The sequence below is a fragment of the Palaemon carinicauda genome, chromosome 23 (assembly GCF_036898095.1).
Source record: "Palaemon carinicauda isolate YSFRI2023 chromosome 23, ASM3689809v2, whole genome shotgun sequence".
In the NCBI taxonomy this organism is placed as follows: domain Eukaryota; kingdom Metazoa; phylum Arthropoda; class Malacostraca; order Decapoda; family Palaemonidae; genus Palaemon; species Palaemon carinicauda.
The window spans coordinates 99,560,664-99,583,488 of record NC_090747.1 but is presented as its reverse complement, the minus strand read 5'-3'; the positions used below and the strand labels follow the sequence as shown (position 1 = coordinate 99,583,488).

The 22,825-nt window shown below is 38.8% G+C and overlaps 1 protein-coding gene across 3 annotated transcripts in view; it reads left to right on the top strand.

The window, feature by feature from the left end:
• Positions 1 to 515: 515 nt before the first annotated feature.
• The window catches only part of LOC137617301 (stromal membrane-associated protein 1), a 33,692-nt gene continuing 11,382 nt past the window's right edge, over positions 516 to 22,825 (top strand). Inside the window, exons 1-7 of one of the 3 annotated variants that reach the window (XM_068347306.1) lie at positions 516 to 718; positions 8,433 to 8,566; positions 10,615 to 10,836; positions 12,781 to 13,051; positions 13,676 to 14,067; positions 15,093 to 15,200; positions 15,501 to 15,668. In XM_068347306.1, coding sequence (XP_068203407.1) covers positions 601 to 718; positions 8,433 to 8,566; positions 10,615 to 10,836; positions 12,781 to 13,051; positions 13,676 to 14,067; positions 15,093 to 15,200; positions 15,501 to 15,653 — 1,398 coding nt within the window. In that variant the 5' untranslated portion in view covers positions 516 to 600 and the 3' untranslated portion in view covers positions 15,654 to 15,668. Of the gene's footprint in view, positions 719 to 8,432; positions 8,567 to 10,614; positions 10,837 to 12,780; positions 13,052 to 13,675; positions 14,068 to 15,092; positions 15,201 to 15,500; positions 15,669 to 22,825 lie in introns of those variants that run through there. The other 2 variants (XM_068347305.1, XM_068347304.1) reach the window with 2 other exon arrangements.

The following is a 22,825-nucleotide window of genomic DNA, read 5'->3' as shown; positions in this document are numbered from 1 at the left end:
TCAATGAATTTTCATATTTATAATAAAAAAACTATATATAAAAACGTCAAAATGTAACCGAGCGATAAGAACTTTCCCCAAGAAGAAAGCAGAATCTAATCCCCTTTAAGTCAAGAAGGATTCAGCATGACTTAAAGAGAATCATCAACAGTATTTTTTTACTGTTTCATCAATGAATTTTCATATTTATAAGAAAAAACTATATATAAAAACGTCAAAATGTAACCGAGCGATAAGAACTTTCCCCAAGAAGAAAGCAGAATCTAATCCCTTTAAAGTAGAGAAGGATTTAGATTTTATTTCTACAGTATATTTTACTATTTCATCAATGAATTTTCATATTTATAAGAAAAAACTATATATAAAAACGTCAAAATGTAACCGAGCGATAAGAACTTTCCCCAAGAAGAAAGCAGAATCTAATCCCCTTTAAAGTAGAGAAGGATTCAGAATGACTTAAAAAGGATCAAACCCTATCTATTGATAAGACTTCGCATCATTTATACGCTGCCATATTGTCGTTGTCAGTCAGTGTAGTGTTGACAGTAGAGTGAATCATACGAATTTATTAAGTGACTCCGTGGATTTTTCTCAGGAATAATGTCAACTCTGTCCGAGAGAGAGAAAAATAAACTAATTCAAGAAAAATGCCAAAGTATTTTGACAGAACTTCTCAAAGATGAAGATAATAAGTATTGTGTTGATTGTGATGCGAAAAGTAAGCATTATACAGCCCATGGGATATGTCTTATTTATGCCTATGTCATTACACGTAGTTATTTTATCTTTTTCGATATTATTTACATAAGTGTAGGCCTGTTATATCATCTGCTTCCGGTAAAATAGAGTGATTATAGAGATAAGTTATCGGCCTTCAAATTTAGCCTTGGATAAAGGCTAGTCAAACAAATGGATTTGGTATATATTTACCCGTCCACCGTCTGTAATAAATATCAAATCCCATTTTCCTCTAAACCCAATCTAGAATTTGTTGTCATTAATCGTCCCTTGGGGAAATTAACCCCCTTCCCACACATAACGAGAGCGGTGACGCTGTTTTCCTACTCTATCAAAGTAGTTCTCAACGGCACACGGGCCGAGTTATACACGTTATGATACGTGTATAGATCGTTGGATCGGCAGACTTGCTGCTCGCAAGGAAAACGAGAATCTTTTCCATCCGTGTCCGTTGTCACCCATATTTTATTGTATGTACGAGTATGGGTAAAATTTTAGGAGCCTTTTTATATCAGCGGCCAGTTCCTTGTGCGTCGATTAAAAATTGATATTAACTAATCTAAACTTTCCCCCCCAACCTAACCTACAAGCCGTGTCCTTACCTACATACCTAAAGGGGGAGTTAATGTGACCCCCCCTTACACTACTGTATTCCAAGTTTGCCATAATAATATATGAAGGTGGCCGCTATCGTACATATACCCTAAATTATATTTACCGACGGTAACTATAATAAAACCTGAGTATATTGGTAAAATGGTCTAACTCCAGTTATTCACTTTTTGGTCTTCACTCTGCCATGGTTCGCTACACTTGCAATTTAACATTTTATTGCTCCTCTGTGTTGGCAAGCAATACATGTGGGCGAGTATTTTCATGTACTAAATTCGTTGACCCAACCACCTACACATTACCCTATGTTATCTTAATTCGGGATGCTGTCTTCCCAGACCTATGGCCCATATTTGCTCCCTTTGCAGGATAGACGTCGTACATACTTTTGAAGATCTACCAATTTAGCTACCCAATTAGGGAGATCATTCCACATTCTGAAATGTAGGTTACAATGATCGGTAATTTTACTCTAAAGTTTGGCATAATGACTTTTATCTATGATCGGAGAAGACAAGTAATCTGTTGACATAAATTGAACTATGTGGAAACTTATAAAATTCACTCAAAGTTAATAAGGCCTTATATATCTTGCCCTCTATATCCCTCAATTACGAGGACCTCCGGGAAAACTGCGTTCTTGGTGTGGGGAAAACCAAAAACATTCAGTTCACAAGTCAGAAATGTAGAAAAGACCTAAATCACTTCATCAATCCCAAGGTTTAAAGCGTAGCTGGAAGTTCCCCTGCCCTGCAATCTGACCCACTGCAATGTAAATTAGGCTAAATCAAATTGCAGTGTATTACAACCTAGGGCATCGGGTCCTTATCCGACTTACAGTCCTGTATACTATACTTATATTTAAAATTCAAGTCAAAACATCATCATCATCATCTCTTACGCCTATTGACGTAAAGGGCCACGGTTGATTTTGCCAGTCGTCTATATCTTGAGCTTTTAAATCAATACTTCTCCATTCATCATCATCTACCTCATACTTCATAGTCCCCAGCCATATATCATCTCCTACTTCATAGTCCTCAGTCGTGTAGGCCTGGGTCTTTCAACTCTTCTAGTGCCTTGTAGAGCCCAGTTGAAAGTTTGGTGAACTAGTCTCTCTTGGGGAGTACAAAGAGTATGTCCAAACATATCCTAAGGCAACCTAAGACAATTTCTGAAACTTTACCATACAACATAGCATCTAATGTAATGAAAGAAATGCTTGGAATTAGATAGTAATAACATAACAAGAAGAATTCTGTTACATAGAAGATACTCTGGTATTTAACCCTTTTACCCCCAAAGGACGTACTGGTACGTTTCACAAAACTCATCCCTTTACCCCCATGGATGTACCGGTACGTCCTTGCAAAAAAATGCTATAAATTTTTTTATTTTGCATATTTTTGATCATTTTTTTGAGAAAATTCAGGCATTTTCCAAGAGAATGAGACCAACCTGACCTCTCTATGACAAAAATTAAGGCTGTTAGAGCAATTTAAAAAAAATATACTGCAAAATGTGTTGGGAAAAATAAAACCCCCTGCGGGTTAAGGGTTGGAAATTTCCAAATAGCCTGGGGGTAAAAGGGTTAACAATGTCAAAATCCCACCAGTCAAAAGTTTTACTTTGCTAGTAAATGTTACACAAATTGCAGTAGCACTAACCAACTGTCAAAACTGAGATGATAGGTGTCTTAATACTGAACAGTATATCAAATTGACTTTAAGAACTGTAAAATATTTCCTTCACTCACGTAAAGGGCATGCAATTACAGCCGTGTACATCATTGTCATTACAGTATTGTAATAATAATTATCAATTGGCAATTTCTGGTAGGCATATTTGAGTCTTTGTAAGCCAGGATTAAAGGTATCAGAGAATTGGTTTACAAAAAAAAAGGTGACTTGAAACATACGGGTATAGACTGTATTCTAACGTAATGTAACATACAAGCATAGGCTGTATTCTAACGTAACTGATGCCATTTACAATTGAGAAAAGGTATCTCTGCATTCCTCAGCCTAGCCTTGCTTACCTGAATTTCTTAATTAGTAGTTTACCAAATTATATGATAGTACAAATAATTGTGGTTCTTTGGATGCTGTACTAGAATCCATCTCTTTTTTTACAGGAAACGGTTAACCCTTTTACCCCCAAAGGACGTACTGGTACGTTTCACAAAAGCCATCCCTTTACCCCCATGGACGTACCGGTACGTCCTTGCAAAAAAATGCTATAAATTTTTTTTTTCCATATTCTTGATAATTTTTTGAGAAAATTCAGTCATTTTCCAAGAGAATGAGACCAACATGACCTCTCTATGACAAAAATTAAGGCTGTTAGAGCAATTTAAAAAAAATATACTGCAAAATGTGCTGGGAAAAAAATAACCCCTTGGGGGTTAAGGGTTGGAAATTTCCAAAATAGCCTGGGGGTAAAAGGGTTAAACATAGTTGAAAGTTCTTTGATTTTTTAGAGGACAACAGTAACAGTTTTCATGTCCGCAGAAATTGTATTTTGTACATTAATCTCTGTTATAAAGTTATGAAAGTTTAAGTATAAACTTTTAAGATTTTTTATTCCACATACTGTGCATTATAAATGATGGCAAAGAAGGAAAAACGTTGAACTTGTTGCTAGAAAATATAAGAAATAAATAATGTGGTTGTTTTGCCCAAGATTCCCTGTAGCACCTCACATAGGTAACAAAGTTTTTGAAAATTTACAAATCCTTATTTTAACCTTTGAGGGGACATTTATTGGGGTAATCTCTTCTGGATCTCCTCTCATCCACAATCCTCAACTGTAGCAAAGGTATTTTTTGTAGGTGCGCCTCCTAACTCGATGTAACACGATCAAGAAAATCAAATTCTAGTCTGCATGGAGAGCTCCATCCCTCCGTGTCCCCGAGTCTTAATCGAGACAATGGTGTTTATGGGGGTGTTACATAATCTAAGACAACCAATCTTCTTAGGTTTCCTTCCCTAGCATTACATAGTCTTTACCAATACTTTAAAGGTTTAAAGGTCGCTCATGAATGGCAGAGGCAAGGGACAGTGACATTGCCCTAGCAATCAGGACAATGCCCTAAAGACTGACCATATATATTATATGATCAGCGCCCAAGCCTCCTCTCCACCCAAGCTAGGACTAGGGAGGGCCAGGCAGTGGCAGCTGATGACTCAGCAGATAGACCTATAGGCTCCCCCCAACCTTAGCTCACAAGGATGGTAAGGTTGCAGACACTAATGGCACTAACGAGTCTGAGCAGGACTCGAACCCCCGACTGGCAATCACCAGGCAGAGACGTTACCAATCAAGCCACACCAACCTCTAGCTAGGTTTGTTTTGATGTGAATAGGTTGAAGGCTGTGGGTTATCACTTAGAGGCTCAACTCTTTAAGGAGCTGTTTTGTTCTGGGCAAGTATTAATCTTTCAGGTGTACCTTTTCCCAAAGATCTCTTAACATGGATACAGAAACCTCGCAAGCTTATTTTCATGTCCTAGTAATTTTCGTCAAATGCTAACAAAATGCCGATTCACTTGAGAAATTCAGGTGGCTTTTAGCAGGTTATGCATTATATTCCGCTAGGTATTTGAATAGTTATCCTTCGCAAATGCATGTCGTGATGGAACTGAATCCTGGCTAGAGAAATTTTAGGAAATCTTAAACTTTTATTCGGTTTTAGTATTTTCTAACCACTACATCCGAAGTAAAAAATATAGACTGTGCAATTCCTGTGTCATTTTGTGGTACTTGCATTCAGGTCCTCCAATTTTAATCTTTCAAGAGGTTATGTAGAATAGAAATCAAGGACACATTAAAAAGATCAAATGACGATTAATAAGAATGTGTAATTATCTCATGTCAATAATTTTTCCTAAACACCCATTAACCCTTTTACCCCCAAAGGACGTACTGGTACGTTTCACAAAACTCATCCCTTTACCCCCATGGACGTACCGGTACGTTCTTGCAAAAAAATGCTATAAAATTTTTTTTTTTCATATTTTAGATAATTTTTTGAAAAAATTCAGGCATTTTCCAAGAGAATGAGACCAACCTGACCTCTCTATGACAAAAATTAAGGCTGTTAGAGCAATTTAAAAAAGATATACTGCAAAATGTGCTGGGAAAAAAATAACCCCCTGGGGGTTAAGGGTTGGAAATTTCCAAACAGCCTGGGGGTAAAAGGGTTAAGAAAAGACGGCTAACATTATCAGCATTCAGTCAGTAGTCTTACATTTAAATGTTTCTTTGAGAGGGTATAATTTTGTATCTTATTGCCACATACAGATTGAAAAGTGTAATTAATTTTGTAAGCATCGCTTGACTTATCTCCTTTCGAGCATAAAAACCTTGGTCCTATGTCAAGCAAAACTTCGATGGAATTCAAGGTTACACGCTTAGTCATTCCCCATATTCAAGTATTAATTTCATTCCACCCATTGGACTGGTTAATCTCTTCCCTTTTGATGATAATTGCACCCCACCAATCGTTAAGTAATCTAACTCTACCTGTCGTAACCTAACACCGGTGTCCTTATGTAGCCGGTTGCACTCCCCTAACACGTAGCAGATGGCTCTGCTATGTTAGTTTACACATATTGGAGTCAAATATATGTTGAAGAGGCTGACATAAGTCTTTTTCTGGAGTCAAATATATGTTGAAGAGGCTGACATAAGTCTTTTTCTGGAGTCAAATATATGTTGAAGAGGCTGACATAAGTCTTTTTCTGGAGTCAAATATATGTTGAAGAGGCTGACATAAGTCTTTTTCTGGAGTCAAATATATGTTGAAGAGGCTGACATAAGTCTTTTTCTGGAGTCAAATACCCCCTATGTTGAAGAGGCTGACATAAGTCTTTTTATAGTTTATATACAAAATATCTGTTTTAATGTTGCTACTTTTTTACAAATATTTTATTTTAGTTGTTCATTACTTCTCATATCGTTTATTTCCTTATTTCCTTTCCTCACTGGGCTATTTCTCCCTGTTGGAGCCCTTGGGCTTATTGGGTCTTGCTTTTTCAATTTGGGTTATAGCTTAGCTAGTAATAATGATAATGATAATAATAATACATGTAATAATAATGATAATAATTATGATTATATTTATTATGTTGTACTTAAAAGCATTCAATAATTTGGATTCATACTAGCTTTTATGTTTTTTAATTTGCCCACTATTTCGTTTCTTATAAGTACTTAACCAGTTTTTTTTTTCGTTCATAAAGTACTACTTTATAGTATCTTGATAAATTATACATTTGTAATGATTTTATTGTCCCAGTAATCATTTTTCTTCTGACTGAAAAAGGTTCTCAAGAGAGATAAGTGTTTAACCCTTTTACCCCCAGGCTATTTGGAAATTTCCAACCCTTAACCCCCAGGGGTTATTTTTTTTTCAAGCACATTTTGCAGTATATTTTTTTTTTAATTGCTCTAGCAGCCTTAATTTTTGTCATAGAGAGGTCACGTTGGTCTCATTCTCTTGGAAAATGCCTGAAGTTTCTCAAAAAATTATCAAAAATATGCAAAAAAAAATTTAAATAGCATTTTTTTGCAAGGACGTACCGGTACGTCCATGGGGGGTAAAGGGATGAGTTTTGTGAAACGTACCAGTACGTCCTTTGGGGGTAAAAGGATTAAATATAGATTTGTTTTCCAAAAACATTTGGATATTGAATACTATATAATTTACACGTTTTGTTGCTCACATGAAGTGGTTCATTGCTGTGTGATTACTTACTATGATTCAGCAGTACACACACTGGGATATGACCTTCAGCATTCCTGGGACGGAAGCTATCAGTCTTTTGAGTACATTTGTTACTCTGTATCATTTAGTACGGTTACTTAGTGCATTAATCATTGTCTAAGTCATTTCTCATTTTGTTTTTCTTATCTTCACTGACTGACTTTGCATTTTGTAGTCCTGTAGAGTACAGTACTACAACTTCTATGTTGATGTCTTTGTCTTGAACGTCTATTAAAATTCTTATAGAATTCACAATTTAGGTACTAAAACTGTTACCTAAATTATGAATTATATATTAAACACTGTCTAAGACTTACCTTGAATTTTACTCCCCGACCCTTCTCAACCGTGAAGAATGCCTTTTTCTCAATTACTGGCAGAACGCAGTAATCCTGAAAAGAAGAAGATCTGAGTTATTGAGAAAATAGTGTATAAAATTAATGCTGCGGAGGCAGCCATTTCATTTAACCAAATATACCTTAAGTAGGGTTTACTACTAGAATATTATGAATATTATTATTATTATTATTATTATTATTATTATTATTATTATTATTAGTCAAGCTATAATTCTAGTTGTAAAAGCAGGATGCTATAAGCCCAAGGCCTCCAACATGGAAAAATACCCCAGTGAGAAAAGGAAAGGAGGAATTAAACTACATGAGAAGTAATAAACAATTATAATAGAATTTTAAGAACAGTAACAATATTAAAATAGATCTTTCATAGATGAACTATAAAAAGTGTCTGATGTCACCCTGTTCAACATAAAAACATTTGCTGCAAGTTTGATATTTTCAAGTTCCACTGATTCAATTACCTGATTAAGATCATTCCACAACTTGGTCACAGCTGGAATAAAAGTTCTAAAATACTGTGTAGTTTAAAGCTGCCTTAAATTTTTAACCCTTTTACCCCCAAAGGACGTACTGGTACGTTTCACAAAACCCATCCCTTTACCCCCATGGACGTACCGGTATGTTCTTGCAAAAAATGCTATAAAAATTTTTTTTTCATAATTTTGATAATTTTTTGAGAAAATTCAGGCATTTTCCAAGAGAATGAGACCAACCTGACCTCTCTATGACAAAAATTAAGGCTGTTAGAGCAATTTAAAAAAAATATACTGCAAAATGTGCTAGGAAAAAAATAACCCCCTGGGGGTTAAGGGTTGGAAATTTCCAAAGAGCCTGGGGGTAAAAGGGTTAAATGTTTTGAAAGGTAATGAAAAACACCACCCATTGAATAAATTCATCACAACATGCCAGAGAATTTGAGATTTTTTCCAGCAAATATAAGTGTTTTAATATTTCCAGGTCCAAGATGGGCGTCATGGAACCTGGGCATTTTCTTATGCATCCGTTGTGCCGGGATCCATCGGAACTTGGGGGTGCACATATCAAGAGTGAAGAGCGTCAATCTAGATACTTGGACACCACAACAAGTAGCCGTAAGTTGTATTTTCCATCTTTTATTTGTTTAGGTCATTGGCTGGAGTAAATAAAGGCATTGACTTCATGTAGGTTTTTTGTTTGTTTTTGTGTATCATTTCAAGTTTCGTTAAAGTTGTTTACGTATTATTTACCCTTTGCCTAGTAGCTGGGTTAATCAATTTGTTCTATTCAGAAGTAAAATTCATGAAGGTAAACATGATTTTTAAACTAAAATCTATCATTTCCATGCTAACCTCTAAATAAAACTAGTGACCCACCCTCCTCCCAACTGTTAAGATGATAATTGCCTCCGCCAACAAAGTTGAAAGGAGGTTATGTTTTACCCCTGTTTGTGTGTCTATATCTGCTTGTGAACAGCTTCCTGGCCACAATTTTAATCGTAATGAAACTTCTAGGGATTAACTGTTATTAAAAAGCTGGAATGACAAAATTTTGGAAGGTCAAAGTCAAAAGTCAAGGTTTCTCTCGAGCAAAAGGTTAAGAAATAAGCTGGCGGGGAGGAGGTCTGCGCTCTACTGAGTGCCCCTCGAGCTTTGGTGATGTAGTCCACTTAAATCTGAAGCATTGTTTACTTTCTTTGGTTAACCATCCAGCTCTGTCCTGACAATTTCCAGCACTTCTCAACAGCTGGGAAGTGTTGTGGTGGTAATTTAAAGGAGAAAAGGTACTCTGAATTTGGAAAAATTATTTTTGGTTTATTCAGCGGTCATCAAGTTTGCTCATTTATTTAATAGCTTGTTCTATTCAGAGGTACTGGTAAGTATGTAAATAATAGGGTTTAGTTTCAAAATCATGTTTGTACTGGGCAAAATAACATAAGCAAACAAATTAGAGACTTAACTAAGTTTTTCATGACGTATGGTACTGTGACGGGCCGAGAGAAGGGTCACCAATGTGACGGGCCGAGAGAAGGTTGTGAACTCAAAGGCAGTATGAAAGCAACTAAGTTAATTTATTATAGAACACACTCCTTTATATACAAAACCTCAAGGCAACAGGAAATTTCATGTTCGCAAGGCAGACAATGTTACATAGAGGAAACGCAGACATGTTTATTCTGGTTCTTTTTAGTGCGAGGGAAGAGCGGATATACAAGCATGATATATACAAAATGAATTATGTACGATTGTGTGACACACGGTTGGTACAGTACTGTTTCTTCATAAATAACACATACTGTATAACATTGTTCTGTTTAAAACCAATTGTTTTAGTGATATCTACGCAAATGTGAATATAAGATTTCATCTGGTCTTAGATGTATACTTCTTTGACGCATCAGAATTTGATTTTTATTCCTATCATCTGTTTTATGTAATGCATACTTTATATAGTACGAATAGCTGATGCAGTGTAGTATGGCTTGAAGGTGAATGATTACATTGTACGGACAGTTTCAGTAGTGTAATGTTTTGACTACATATGTGTTCTTAATATTAGTGGTACACAAAGTTTTTATTAATGAACAATTATTCTTGTTCAGCAGAGTAATTGTTGGTAATGTGCAGTATGTGTTGTTATATTTTTTATGAGTGTACAATAATTGCTCTGAATTGATTTTCGTCGGAGGATAATTACCTATTCGATGAGTAAAGTATTTTCATAATTCCATGATTAGTTTCTTACATTGTTTTGTAAGACTTTCAATACTTTACTCATGTTAACCCTTTTACCCCCATGGACGTACTGGTACGTCCTTGCAAAAAAATGCTATAAAATTTTTTTTTTTCATATTTTTGATGATTTTTGGGAAAATTCAGGCATTTTCCAAGAGAATGAGACCAACCTGACCTCTCTATGACAAAAATTAAGGCTTTTAGAGCAATTTAAAAAAATATATACTGCAAAATGTGCTGAGAAAAAAATAACCCCCTGGGGGTTAAGGGTTGGAAATTTCCAAATAGCCTGGGGGTAAAAGGGTTAATTTTAATGTAGATTTTTTTTTTTCGTACAGTATTTTGAGCGAGTCCCTTTAGCTTACATTAGAAAAATATAGGCAACTGTCGTCCATTGTAAGTGTTTTGAGCAAGTTCAATATTTCCAGTGCATTCAGCAAATGGGCAACAGCAGAGCGCGGGCAGTATACGAAGCGAATTTGCCCGACAGTTTTAGGCGCCCTCAGATGGACTCCGCTTTGGAGCAGTTTGTTCGGGCAAAATATGAGGCCAAAAAATACATAGCCAGAGAATGGGTTCCTCCAGCCATGCCTAATCCAACTTGGGACTTGGAGTTGGAAAAACAGTTGAAGAAGAAGAGACGAGAAAAGGTAAGCATTGTTGAAGTTACGGGGATGCAAGAATAATATAGTAATTTCCAGTAGGGGAAATGTTCCAAACTATAATAGCATATGTAATTTTATTTTCTACCTTTGATGTCACATTATGTAACTTAGGTTCACTTGTTCTTCCAGTTTTATCTCGTTTACCAAATACATGAGTTTCTTTTTCTTCTTTATAAGACTTATTGAGGTTGGAAATGTTCCAAACTATGATAGCATTTGTAATTTTATTTTTCTACCTTTGATGTCACATTATGTACCTTAGGTTCACTTGTTCTTGCAGTTTTATCTCTTCTTTTACAAAATACTGGAATTTCTTTTCCGTTTTTATAAGATTTATTAAGGTTGGAAAATATTTTAATTTATGGTCTTTCAAGCCAAAGACCTTTTTCTGGAATGAAGGATAAATACAGTGAGCCCTCGCTACTTCGCGGTTCGACCATCGCAGATTCGCGCCTTCGTGGACTTTTTTCATTAAATACGGCATCCGATTTCATCAGCAAACCACTATTTTTGGGGGAAACATCATTTTATTCTAGAAAATTACTACTCTTTAAATAGTTAATTGCACATCAAGAAAGGGTGTATTTTTTTTTTAAATTTCGGGTGTTTTAAAAATAGAGTATTGTTGACTTCTTTTTGTTTTACTTTTGGCTGTGATCAGATTAGCTGACGTCTAGCTGCCGGTCTCAAGAATATGCGCGTACGAAGTATTGTTTATACCATTTCTTAACTTATTCAAACCATCTATACAGTTGATATTACATGAGCACCAATGTGTTATAACCTATCATATTTTTTTTGTTTATTACATTTAAAACAACTCTCTCTCTCTCTCTCTCTCTCTCTCTCTCTCTCTCTCTCTCTCTCCTCTCTCTCTCTCTCTCTCTGTGGGCTACTTTTCACTACCTCTCATTCCTTACCTCTATCTTACTAACAAATGAAGTCTTTGTTGCTTCACAAAGTTTCATTTATATTGAAAATCATTCATGATTCAATTTTCCTTACTTTCTCCAATCTCGTACTATGTCACATCGAACGTTATAGCGGTAACTTAATTGTTCGACAACTTTAAAAATCAGCCTAGTACTTGCTTTTTCTCTTACTTTTTTTTTTTTTTTTTCTAGATGGTTTCATAATTGAGGGGGGTACAAGTTGACTTATAACTGAAGTTAGGAAAAGTATTTTGGATATGGAATGGAGAATCATCTTTAGTAACAGTTTAGAATTATCGTAAATTATCATTCGGTCATTAGCGGCAGTTTGTTATTGTTGATTAAACGCAAAAAAAAAAAAAAAAAAAAAAAAAAAATTGTTTTCCTGCTTTGCTACGTATGTAGGATTTTATATAGATATGGTAAATAATATTTATAATAACATATTTACTAAAAGCTTTTAATATCATCATTTATCACTTTCATCATGCGCGTTTAATGCCTTCGTTTGTTTATTACGATCGAAGATGGAGCGTACAGTAAACGAATGGAAGGTTTCCGTTTCAAGCGCCGTCATAAAGAAAAACATAATATAAATGGCATTCATTTCATTTATTTGGAAGTCATAAGAAAAATTAAGTAAAACATTGGTAATAACAAAATCAACATATCATCAATATAATCGATGCAAAAACTAACCTATACACAGATGTATAAATGCGTTTGTTTCTTCATTATGATCAGAGATAAACGTAAACAAAACATTGGCTGTCATTTTTTATCGTGCTTTTTGGCGTGTTTAGGAAACGCATGATATAAAATCGCCTTTCATATTTGTGCCTGTTTTAGTTTAGGGTACTGTAGTACATGCATTAAGTGTTCTGTACATTAAAGGGTAGTTTGTTAACAGTACTACGTAAAGGGAAGGTTTTAAAAGTCTGAATATACATGTTAAATAAATACGTAAATATGGTGTCCTTACTTCGCGAATTTTCAGCTATCGCGGCCGGGTTTGGAACCTATCTACCGCGATAAACGAGGGTTCGCTTCTTCTTTTACTTTTCAGACGAGTGGTACAGTTGAACTACCAGCTCCGGTCAGTTCACGAGGGAACACCAGAGGGTCAAGTGTTTCACCCAAACCTCTTCCCAAAGCCCCAGGAAGCAAAAGCTCCTCCCCCTCCCCCGGAACTACAGCCAAGGCTTCTACTCCGAAACCCACTTCTACAGCCACTTCTTCAAGTGCTACTCAGGATCTGTTAGGTTTAGGTTAGTTGAATATTCTTACTCTGAAATTAGTTTGTTTCAACATTAATCCTTTTACCCCCAATGGACATACTGGTACGTTTCACAAAACTCATCCCTTTACCCCCGTGGACGTACTGGTACGTCCTTGGAAAAAACTGCTATTTACATTTTTTTTTGCATATTTTTGATAACTTTATGAAAAACTTCAGGCATTTTTCAAAAGAATGAGACCAACTTGACCTCTCTGTGATGAAAATTAAGGCTGTTAGAGCAATTTAAAAAATATATATTGCAAAATGTGCTTGAAAAAAAAATACCTGGGTGTTAAGGGTTGGAAAGTTCCAAATAGCCTGGGGGTAAAAGGGTTAAATAGGGAATTTGGTCGTCTTTATTTGGGATTTTACCAAGGATAGAACATACTTATTTTATATACTGTATAACTTATGAATATGAGGAATGATGGATATTGCTTTGTTTTTGAACATTGGGAAAGTGAAAAGGATTCTCCAATATTTTATAATGTTTTTTCTTGGTTCTTAGTTTATCATGATTTTCTTAAAACTTATTAGGCTGCTATAATTCTTTTATGAAATGGAAAAGTTTAAGTATTCTTTATATGCCACTACTGTATGTCTTGTATTACAGATGCACCATCTACTAATGGTACCAGTGCAGACAATTCTGATCCATTTGGGGAGTTTTTAGCCGCCCCTGCTAGTCAAACAAATAACACATCGCCTTCTCCAAGTCAAACAGTGAGTGCTTCCCCTGCAGCAGCCCCTGAGGGATCTACCAAAACCGAGGAAGAGAACTTTTTCAATCAAAAACTACCCGAAGGAGGCTCGGACAAACTTACAAAAGATTCGATCCTGGCCCTCTACGGACAAAATCAACCACAGCCGCAGCCGGCAAATCTTTTTCCGGGGAATATGTACTTAGGAACGCAGGGTCAATCTATTGGACAACCTCCGCCCAATTTACAGAACGGAGGGGTCATGCCCCAGCAGCCGCAACAAAACATAATGTTTATGCCTCAGGTAAGATGTTATAGTTCATATCTCAAAGTTTTCTTTAGATTACAATGAAAGCTTTGTAAGTTCAACTTCAAGCTGGATTTTATGCTAAACCCAACTGAAAACTTGAAGGAGAGAGATTACAGTGAAAGCTTTGTAAGTTCAACTTATTCAAACTTAATTTTGTCCTAAACCCAACTGAAAAAGTTGAAAAAGGGAATTTACAGTGAAAGCTATCTAAGTTCAACTTCTTCAAGCAGGGTTTAGTGCTAAACCCAACTGAAAAACATGGAGAGAGTTTGCAGTGAAAGCTTTTTAAGTTCAACTTCTTCAAGCTGGATTTTGTCCTAAACCAGACTGAGAAACTAGAAGCAGAGGGTTTACAGTGAAAGCTTTGTAAGTTTAACTTATTCAAGCTGAATTTTGTCCTAAACCAGAGTGAAAAACTTGAAGGAGAGAGATTGCAGTGAAAGCTCTGTAAGTTCAACTTATTCAAGCTTAATTTTGTCCTAAACCAGAGTGAAAAACTTGAAGCAGAGAGTTTATAGTGAAAGCTTTGTAAGTTCAACTTATTCAAGCATAATCTTGTCCTAAACCAGAGTGAAAAACTTGAAGAAAGTTTACATTGAAGGCTTTGTAAGTTCAACTTCAAGCTTAATTTTGTCCTAAACCAGAGTGAAAAACTTGAAGGAGAGAGATTGCAGTGAAAGCTCTGTAAGTTCAACTTATTCAAGCTTAATTTTGTCCTAAACCAGAGTGAAAAACTTGAAGCAGAGAGTTTACAGTGAAAGCTTTGTAAGTTCAACTTCAAGCTGAATTTTGTCCTAAACCAGAGTGAAGAACTTGAAGGAGAGTTTACAGTGAAAGCTTTGTAAGTTCAGCTTCTTCAAGTTGAATTTGGCCTAAACTAGACTGTAAAACTTGAAGGAGAGAGTTTATAAAGACAGCTTTGTAAGTTCATCTTCTTCAAACAGAGTTTAGTGTCGAACCCGACTGAAAAACTTCAAGGAGAGAGTTATGTATGCTAATTTTATAATTTTTTCTTTCAGGGTGGCATTCCTGGAGGAACAGCAATACCCAATCCTTTCTTTGGCAATGGCATACCTCAGGGCGTACCAACGTCAATTCAGTTATCGGCAGCGAACCCATTCGCACAGGTACAGTAGATGGAACTTGTATATTTAGTTTTTATTTGTTTAAGCATATGAGAAGTATATTATTGTGATTTTTGAAATAAGTTATGGTGAACTGTGTACAGAATTTTGAAAGAGACAACTGTATTTTTCCATAGATAGCACATCAGTCGCAACTTTGTTTTCACCATTGTCAGTCTTGAATGTTGTCTTCCACATTGTGTCTTGAGTTCAGCAAATTCTTGTTTACTCGTGTTCATGTCTCTACTTTACACAACCACTTGGATCATGAGTAATTCCTGTTGTTACTCTTTCAATATGCAGCTAGCTCCCATGCACTTCTTCTCCGCTCAATCTGATACCAGCTACAAAGCCTTCTGTCAGGTAGTTTTTGAAGAACTCCGTTTCCTCTCTCCATGCCTCCTTTTACTATGCTTTGCCTTTGATCAAAATCTCCCCCTGTCAGTATTATTATAACCCTTTTTGATTTGCTTATTGCGCTTTTTCTTTGGCCTGCTCCTCCTCCTCTTCCCCGCAAACGTGCATTTTGGTTGAAGACCCTTCAACATGCTTGGAAGTGTTTTGTTTTGTTTTGTTTTATTTGCTGTGTTTGTTTTTTATACTTTAAGCGATTGGTTTGTAGTTACTGTAAATTTAGACTTCTAGGAAGTTCTTTGAACATTTATATTTAACTGATAGATATAGATTGACTAGTCCTTTCTTTTTTCAATATTAAACTTACCTGATAATCATGTAGCTGTCAACTCCGTTGCCCGACAGAATTCTACGGGAGGGATACGCCAGCTATCACTATACTAGAAGGGGGTGTACTCACAAGCGCCACCTGTGGCCAGGTACTACAGTACTTCTTGTTGACGCCACCTCACTTTTTCCTCTGTCGTGCTTCCGGCAAGACGTTCTTGGATACGCTTATGATTTTGGAGTATTGTTCACGGTTTGGTGAAGTATTTCTCTAAAATTTGCAGCTATTCGCTATACTGGAAACTTCTATATTAGCTTAGTTAGCTTTTGGAATTAATTTGATTAATTATGGTGACGAAGAGAGTATGAACTCTCTTTCACCTTTAAATGGCCGATCCTTCCCTTAGACGGAAGTGTTGGTGTCTAAGAGAGTATAGACTCTCTTTCTTAATTTTGCTTAACAAAAGTTATAGATTTTTTTTTTTATATCTCTCCGCCTCTTAGGCCTCTTCGATTAACTTCCTTTTATTATAAACTTATTAAAATTAATTTTTATATTTGTTTATATTCGACCTTCCTAATAGTAGGCGGTCTTTTCTTGGTACCGAAGTTAATTAACATTGAGCCCGTCATTTCGGTTTTACCTGTTAACATATTATGCTATTTTAATGTCTTTGAAAGAATTTCTTTGATAGTCTCGTACTGTTTTCAAAGTTGAACTAACGTTTTGTTTTGTCTCTGCAGTTGTTGACGTTCAGAACGTTCAACTTGCGCTCTATCGTTACGATAGAGAAAGAATTTTCACGGTTTCACGTTGCAGTAAGAGTAACCGTGTCTAGCGTTTTGTTCATTCTTTCTTAACTTAATGGTTTTAATCCTAATAAAGGAACTTTTCATTTTGGGGAATATTTCAGTTTTTTCCTTTAACAATAATATGTTTTAACGATATATATGATTGGGCTCTTCTCTCAGGTTCTAAGTCAAGAGAGAGAGAGAGAGAGAGAGAGAGAGAGAGATAGAGACGGAGGGAGAAAGAGGAGGATAAACGTTTCATTCAAGCGAGTAACGTTGTTATCGTTTTGCTCTTCTCCCTAGTCTCTTTAGGGGAAGAAGGTAAACGTTTCTAGAGTGATCTAGTGTTTAGTCTCTTTCCAGCCACTGAATTATTTATCTTTCATTAGATTTTTCTGTTACATTGTAATTCTGTTTTCGCAATTACTAACTTTTGAGAAAGGATAGAATTGCGTGTTTCAGGTACAAACCACTTAAAGTTTCGAGTTCAGTGAAATAAGTGCAAACAGAAAATCAAAGTGATAAGTGATTAGCGCAAAGTGTGTCAGTGTTGTGCGTGAGGGTACTTCTGTGCGCGCCAGTCGTCCTCCCAGTCCGGGACCTCTTGCAAGCTCCCAAGCCCAGGGGAGAAGCAATGTCGAAGGACAAAAGGGTTCAGCAGGCCTTGATCGGCGCACAGAAGTATCCTCGGTGGTTGCGGGCGTGTCTTACCGAGACCGTCACTCCCACCCGCAGACGATTGAGCCCTTATTTTACTCGTCTGCAGAAGAAATTTAGGGGAGAAAACGCTGGTCTCAGGTCTCAAGACCTCTTAAACGTAAAGTCCAGACCTATGCCAGACGTACGAAGTTAGAGTTCAACAACCCGGATGCAGTCATTGGGTTAGCTCTGACTCTCCTCAGTCATCAGTTGAATGTACTCCGCCTAAGAGGAGTAAGGTTCTGCCGCAACAGATCTCTGCTGTTAAGGCTTTACCTCAGCAGACCTTAGTGTCTGCCGACCCCAAGTTGACTCTACTGCAGTCCATGCAGTCACAACTTTCGGTCTTGATGCGTGAGTGTCGGGCTGAGAAGGTTGCGCCTCCGCCTGCGCTCGCTCCGCCTGCGCTCGCTCCGCCTGCGCTCCCTCCGCCTGCGCTCGCTCCGCCTGCGCTCGCTCCGCCTGACCGCAGCTCCGCCTGCCAGGCGTACGATGTTGAGCCACGTTATGAGTTTACTGATCCCAGTGGTGTGCAGCTCCCTCCGCCTTCCTTAAGGCAACCTCAGCAATGGGAACAGGAGGCTTATACCTCTCTTCCTCCGCTTCCACTTGCTGTTCCACCAGTGAGGCAACACTCGCTTGAGGTACAACAACCCCTCCCATCCATGAGTCAGTCTCCTCAGCTCTCGCTGCAGCGAGCTCAACCCTCCTCAAGGCAAGCACCTCAACACCTTAGCCTTGCGCCTCAGGAGCCTCAACTTGCGAGACTTTTACTGCGTTCTGCGCAGCCACTACATTTTCGCTCTCAGCTCACACCGCAGGAACCTCAACTCGTTCCTCAGGAACTTGCTACTGCACATCCGCCAACCACTCAGCAAGCGCAACCCTTGAGTTCAGCCACTCATGCCAGGAGTCAGCCTTCTCCACCCATGCGCCTACCTTCTGCTACTTCCTTTGATCAGCCTTTGCAGACTGAGCCTCAGGTGTTCCCTCAACAGAGTCTTGAAGAGGAAACCACAACTATTGTTGTTCCAGCTCGTTCTGACTCTGCTGTTCAACATACCTTACCTCCATTTTCAAACATTATGATAATGGAGGTTATTTGTATTACTTATAAAAATATATTTGTATTCCTTGCAATATATTTTTAACAATATCGCAAAATATGGCAAAAATATGAATCATGAGTTATGAATGTAAGGTAAATATTATGTTGATATTAAAACCCCATGCAAGCATGCATAAAGCACTCTAGCACTGGTCATGGAATTTCTGAGAAATGTTAAACGCCATGCACACGCTCTGCTTACCTTACAGCATGCTCTACATACAGCATGCTCTGCTTACAGCATGCTCTGCATACAACATGCTCTGCATACAGCATGCTCTGCATTCAGCATGCTCTGCATACAACATGCTCTACATACAGCATGCTCTGCATACAGCATGCTCTACATACAGCATGCTCTGCATACAGCATGCTCTGCATACAACATGCTCTGCATACAGCATGCTCTGCATTCAGCATGCTCTGCATACAACATGCTCTGCATACAGCATGCTCTGCATTCAGCATGCTCTGCATACAGCATGCTCTGCTTTCAGCATTCTCTGCATACAACATGCTCTACATACAGCATGCTCTGCATACAGCATACTCTGCATACAACATGCTCTGCATACCTTACCGCATGCTTCTCAGTCACACATCTTTGGTTGTTGCCAACTCACTAGACTGTCAAGCAGTTTCATAACGTTGCCTTCTAGTCTGCTGCTTTTGCACCAGTGAAACCCTCACTGAGAGAACTTTAGCTTTTCTAGGATATGATCCCTGTAGATGAGAAAGTTCTTTTCTCCCTCCTTCTGATATTCCCTTGAGGACTCTGTCATTTGGAGGGAGCCTTTAGCTGCGTAGCCTCCTATGGACTTTTATTTAAGCATAACATGCTTCCAGGGAAGGTAATGGTTCCACTTCAGTCGCTAATCCCGTCTGTTACCACACCTGCTCCCTTAGACCTTGAGCTGTGTTGCAAGACATGCAGTCCAAGCTTAATCCTTGTTAGAGGATTTTTTGTTTACGGAGTCAATGTGTCACGGGGAAGACGTTCAACAACCAGCAGAAGTGACTTGTTGTGACGCAGTGCGGCAACCTCAGCAACCCGATAAGGAGTTGTCTGTACGACCCAGACAGTCTAGACAGATTCGGGTTGTCACTGTACTTCCTCGCTTGCCCATGGTTGACAGTTCACAGACTGTGCAGCAGTACCATGATCTTGTGTCCGGCTCCGTCAGACGACTGGCTTTTAAGAGCTCCCACAAGTCGTCGCTGTCTGGAGATTTTCAAATGGACTATGGATCTGACCAAGGAACTGGGCCTCCTGGTCAATTTTGAGGAGTCTCAGCTCGTCCCATCCCAGACCATTGTCTCCTTGGGTATGGATCTTCAGAGTCGAGCTTTTCGGGCTTCTCCGTCGGCCCCAAGGATCTTCCAAGCCCTAGAATGCATCCAGAGCATGCTGAGAAGGAACCGATGCTCAGTCAGGTAGTGGATGAGTCTAACAGGGACACTTTCATCGCTGGCCCTGTTCATCGTGTTAGGGAGACTCCACCTCCCCCCCCTTCAGTATCATCTAGCTGCTCACTGGATAAAGGACATGACGCTAGAGACGGTCTCAGTTCCTGTTTCCGAAGAGAGGAGGTCTTCTCTCGCGTGGTGTAAGAACAGCTTTCTTCTCAAGGAAGTCTACCTTTGGCTGTTCAGAAACACGACCGCCGTCTCCTCTCGGACGCATCAGACACGGGCTGGGGTGCGACTTTGGACGGACAAGAATGCTCGGGAACATGGAATCAGGAGCAAAGGACACTTCACATCAATTGCAAGGAGTTGTTGGCGGTTCATCTGGCCTTGATAAACTTCAAGTCCCTCCAGCTTAACAAAGTGGTGGAGGTGGACTCTGACAACACCACAGCCCTGGCTTACATCTTCAAGCAGGGAGGGACTCTTTCGTGGAAGTTGTTCTAGATCGCAAGGGACCTTCTCATCTGGTCTAAAGATCGAAAGCTAACTGGTAACGAGGTTCATTCAGGGCGGTATGAATGTCATGGCAGATCACCTCAGCCGGAAGGGTCAGGTCATCCCCACAGAGTGGACCCTTCTCAAGAATGTTTGCAGCAGACTTTGGGCCCTGTGGGGTCAGCCAACCATAGATCTGTTCGCTACCTCGATAACCTAGAGACTCCTGTTGTATTGTTCTCCGATTCCAGACCCAGCAGCAGTTCACGTGGATGCTTTTCTGCTGGATTGGTTCCATCTCGACCTGTATGCATTCCCGCCGTTCAAGATTGTCAACAGGGTACTTCAGAAGTTCCCCTCTCACAAAGGGACACGGCTGACGTTGGTTGGCTCCGCTCTGGCCCGCGAGAGAATGGTTCTTAGAGGTACTGCAATGGCTGGTCGACATTCCCAGGACTCTTCCTCTAGGAGTGAACCTTCTAAGTCTACCTCACGTAAAGAAGGTACACCCAATCCTCCACGCTCTTCGTCTGACTGCCTTCAGACTTTCGAAAGACTCTCAAGAGCTAGGGGCTTTTCGAAGGAGGCAGCCAGAGCGATTGCCAAAGCAAGGAGAACATCCACTCTCAGAATCTATCAGTCTCAAGGGGAAGTCTTCCGTAGCTGGTACAAGCCAATGCAGTTTCCTCAACCAGTACCACTGTAACCCAGATTGCTGACTTCCTGTTATATCTAAGGAAAGTAAGATCCCTTTCAGCTCCTACGATCAAGGGTTACAGAAGTATGTTGGCAGCGGTTTTCCGCCACAGAGGCTTGGATCTTTCCACCAACAAAGATCTACAGGACCTCCCTAGGTCTTTTGAGACCTCAAAGGAACGTCGGTTGTCCACTCCAGGCTGGAATCTAGACGTGGTCCTAAGGTTCCTTATGTCATCAAGATTTGAACCTCTCCAATCAGCCTCTTTTTAGGACCTCACATTAAAAACTCTTTTCCTCGTGTGCTTGACAACAGCTAAAAGAGTAAGTGAGATCCACGCCTTCAGCAGGATCATTGTTTTCACATCTGAAATGGCTACATGTTCCTTGCAGCTCGGTTTTTGCTAAACGAGCTTCCTTCACGTCCTTGGCCTAAGTCGTTCGAGATCCCAAGCCTGTCCAACTTGGTGGGGAATGAACTGAAGAGAGTACTTTGCCCAGTTAGAGCTCTTAGGTACTATCTAAAAGGTCTTAACCTTTACAAGGACAATCAGAAGCCTTATAGTGTGCTATCAAGAAACCTTCTTTTCCAAGTTCTAAGAACTCAGTTTCTTACTATTCAGGCTTCTGATTAGAGAAACACATTCTCATCTGAAGGAAGAAGACCTTGCTTTGCTGAAGGTAAGGACACATGAAGTGGGAGCTGTGGCTACTTCAGTGGCCTTCAAACAGAGCCATTCTCTGTAGAGTGTTATGGATGCAACCTATTGGAGAAGCAAGTCAGTGTTCGCATCATTCTATCTCAAAGATGTCCAGTCTCTTTACGAGTACTGCTACACCCTGGGACCATTCGTAGCAACGAATGCAGTAGTAGGCGAGGGCTCAGCCACTACATTCCCATAATCCCATAACCTTTTAACCTTTCTCTTGAATACTTTTTATGGGTTGTACGGTCGGCTAAGAAGCCTTCCACATCCTTGTTGATTTGGCGGGTGGTCAATTCTTTCTTGAGAAGCGCCGAGGTTAAAGGTTGTGATGAGGTCCTTTAGTATGGGTTGCAGCCCTGTATACTTTAGCACCTTTGAGTTGATTCAGCCTTCCAAGAGGAACGCTGCGCTCAGTAAGGAAGACGATCTTATTAAAGGCAGAGTAACGGTTCAAGTCGACTTCCTTACCAGGTACTTATTATTTCATTGTTATTGTGGATAACTGATTATATGAAATACGGGATACTTAGCTATCCTTTAGTCTTGTACACTGGTTTTTCACCCACCCCCCTGGGTGTGAATCAGCTACATGATTATCGGGTAAGTTTAATATTGAAAAATGTTATTTTCATTAGTAAAATAAATTTTTGAATATACTTACCCGATAATCATGATTTAATTGACCCACCCTTCCTCCCCATAGAGAACCAGTGGACCGAGGAAAAAGTGAGGTGGCGTCAACAAGAAGTACTGTAGTACCTGGCCACAGGTGGCGCTTGTGAGTACACCCCCTTCTAGTATAGTGATAGCTGGCGTATCCCTCCCGTAGAATTCTGTCGGGCAACGGAGTTGACAGCTACATGATTATCGGGTAAGTATATTCAAAAATTTATTTTACTAATGAAAATAACATTTTTCCTTGCATTTTCCCTGCTCCTAGGATATTTCGATGGACAAAAAAATCGTATGTTGAGTTTTACATGACTTGAATAATTATTTATTTATATAGTTATTTTTCTTAAGGTTTTAACAGTTCATTA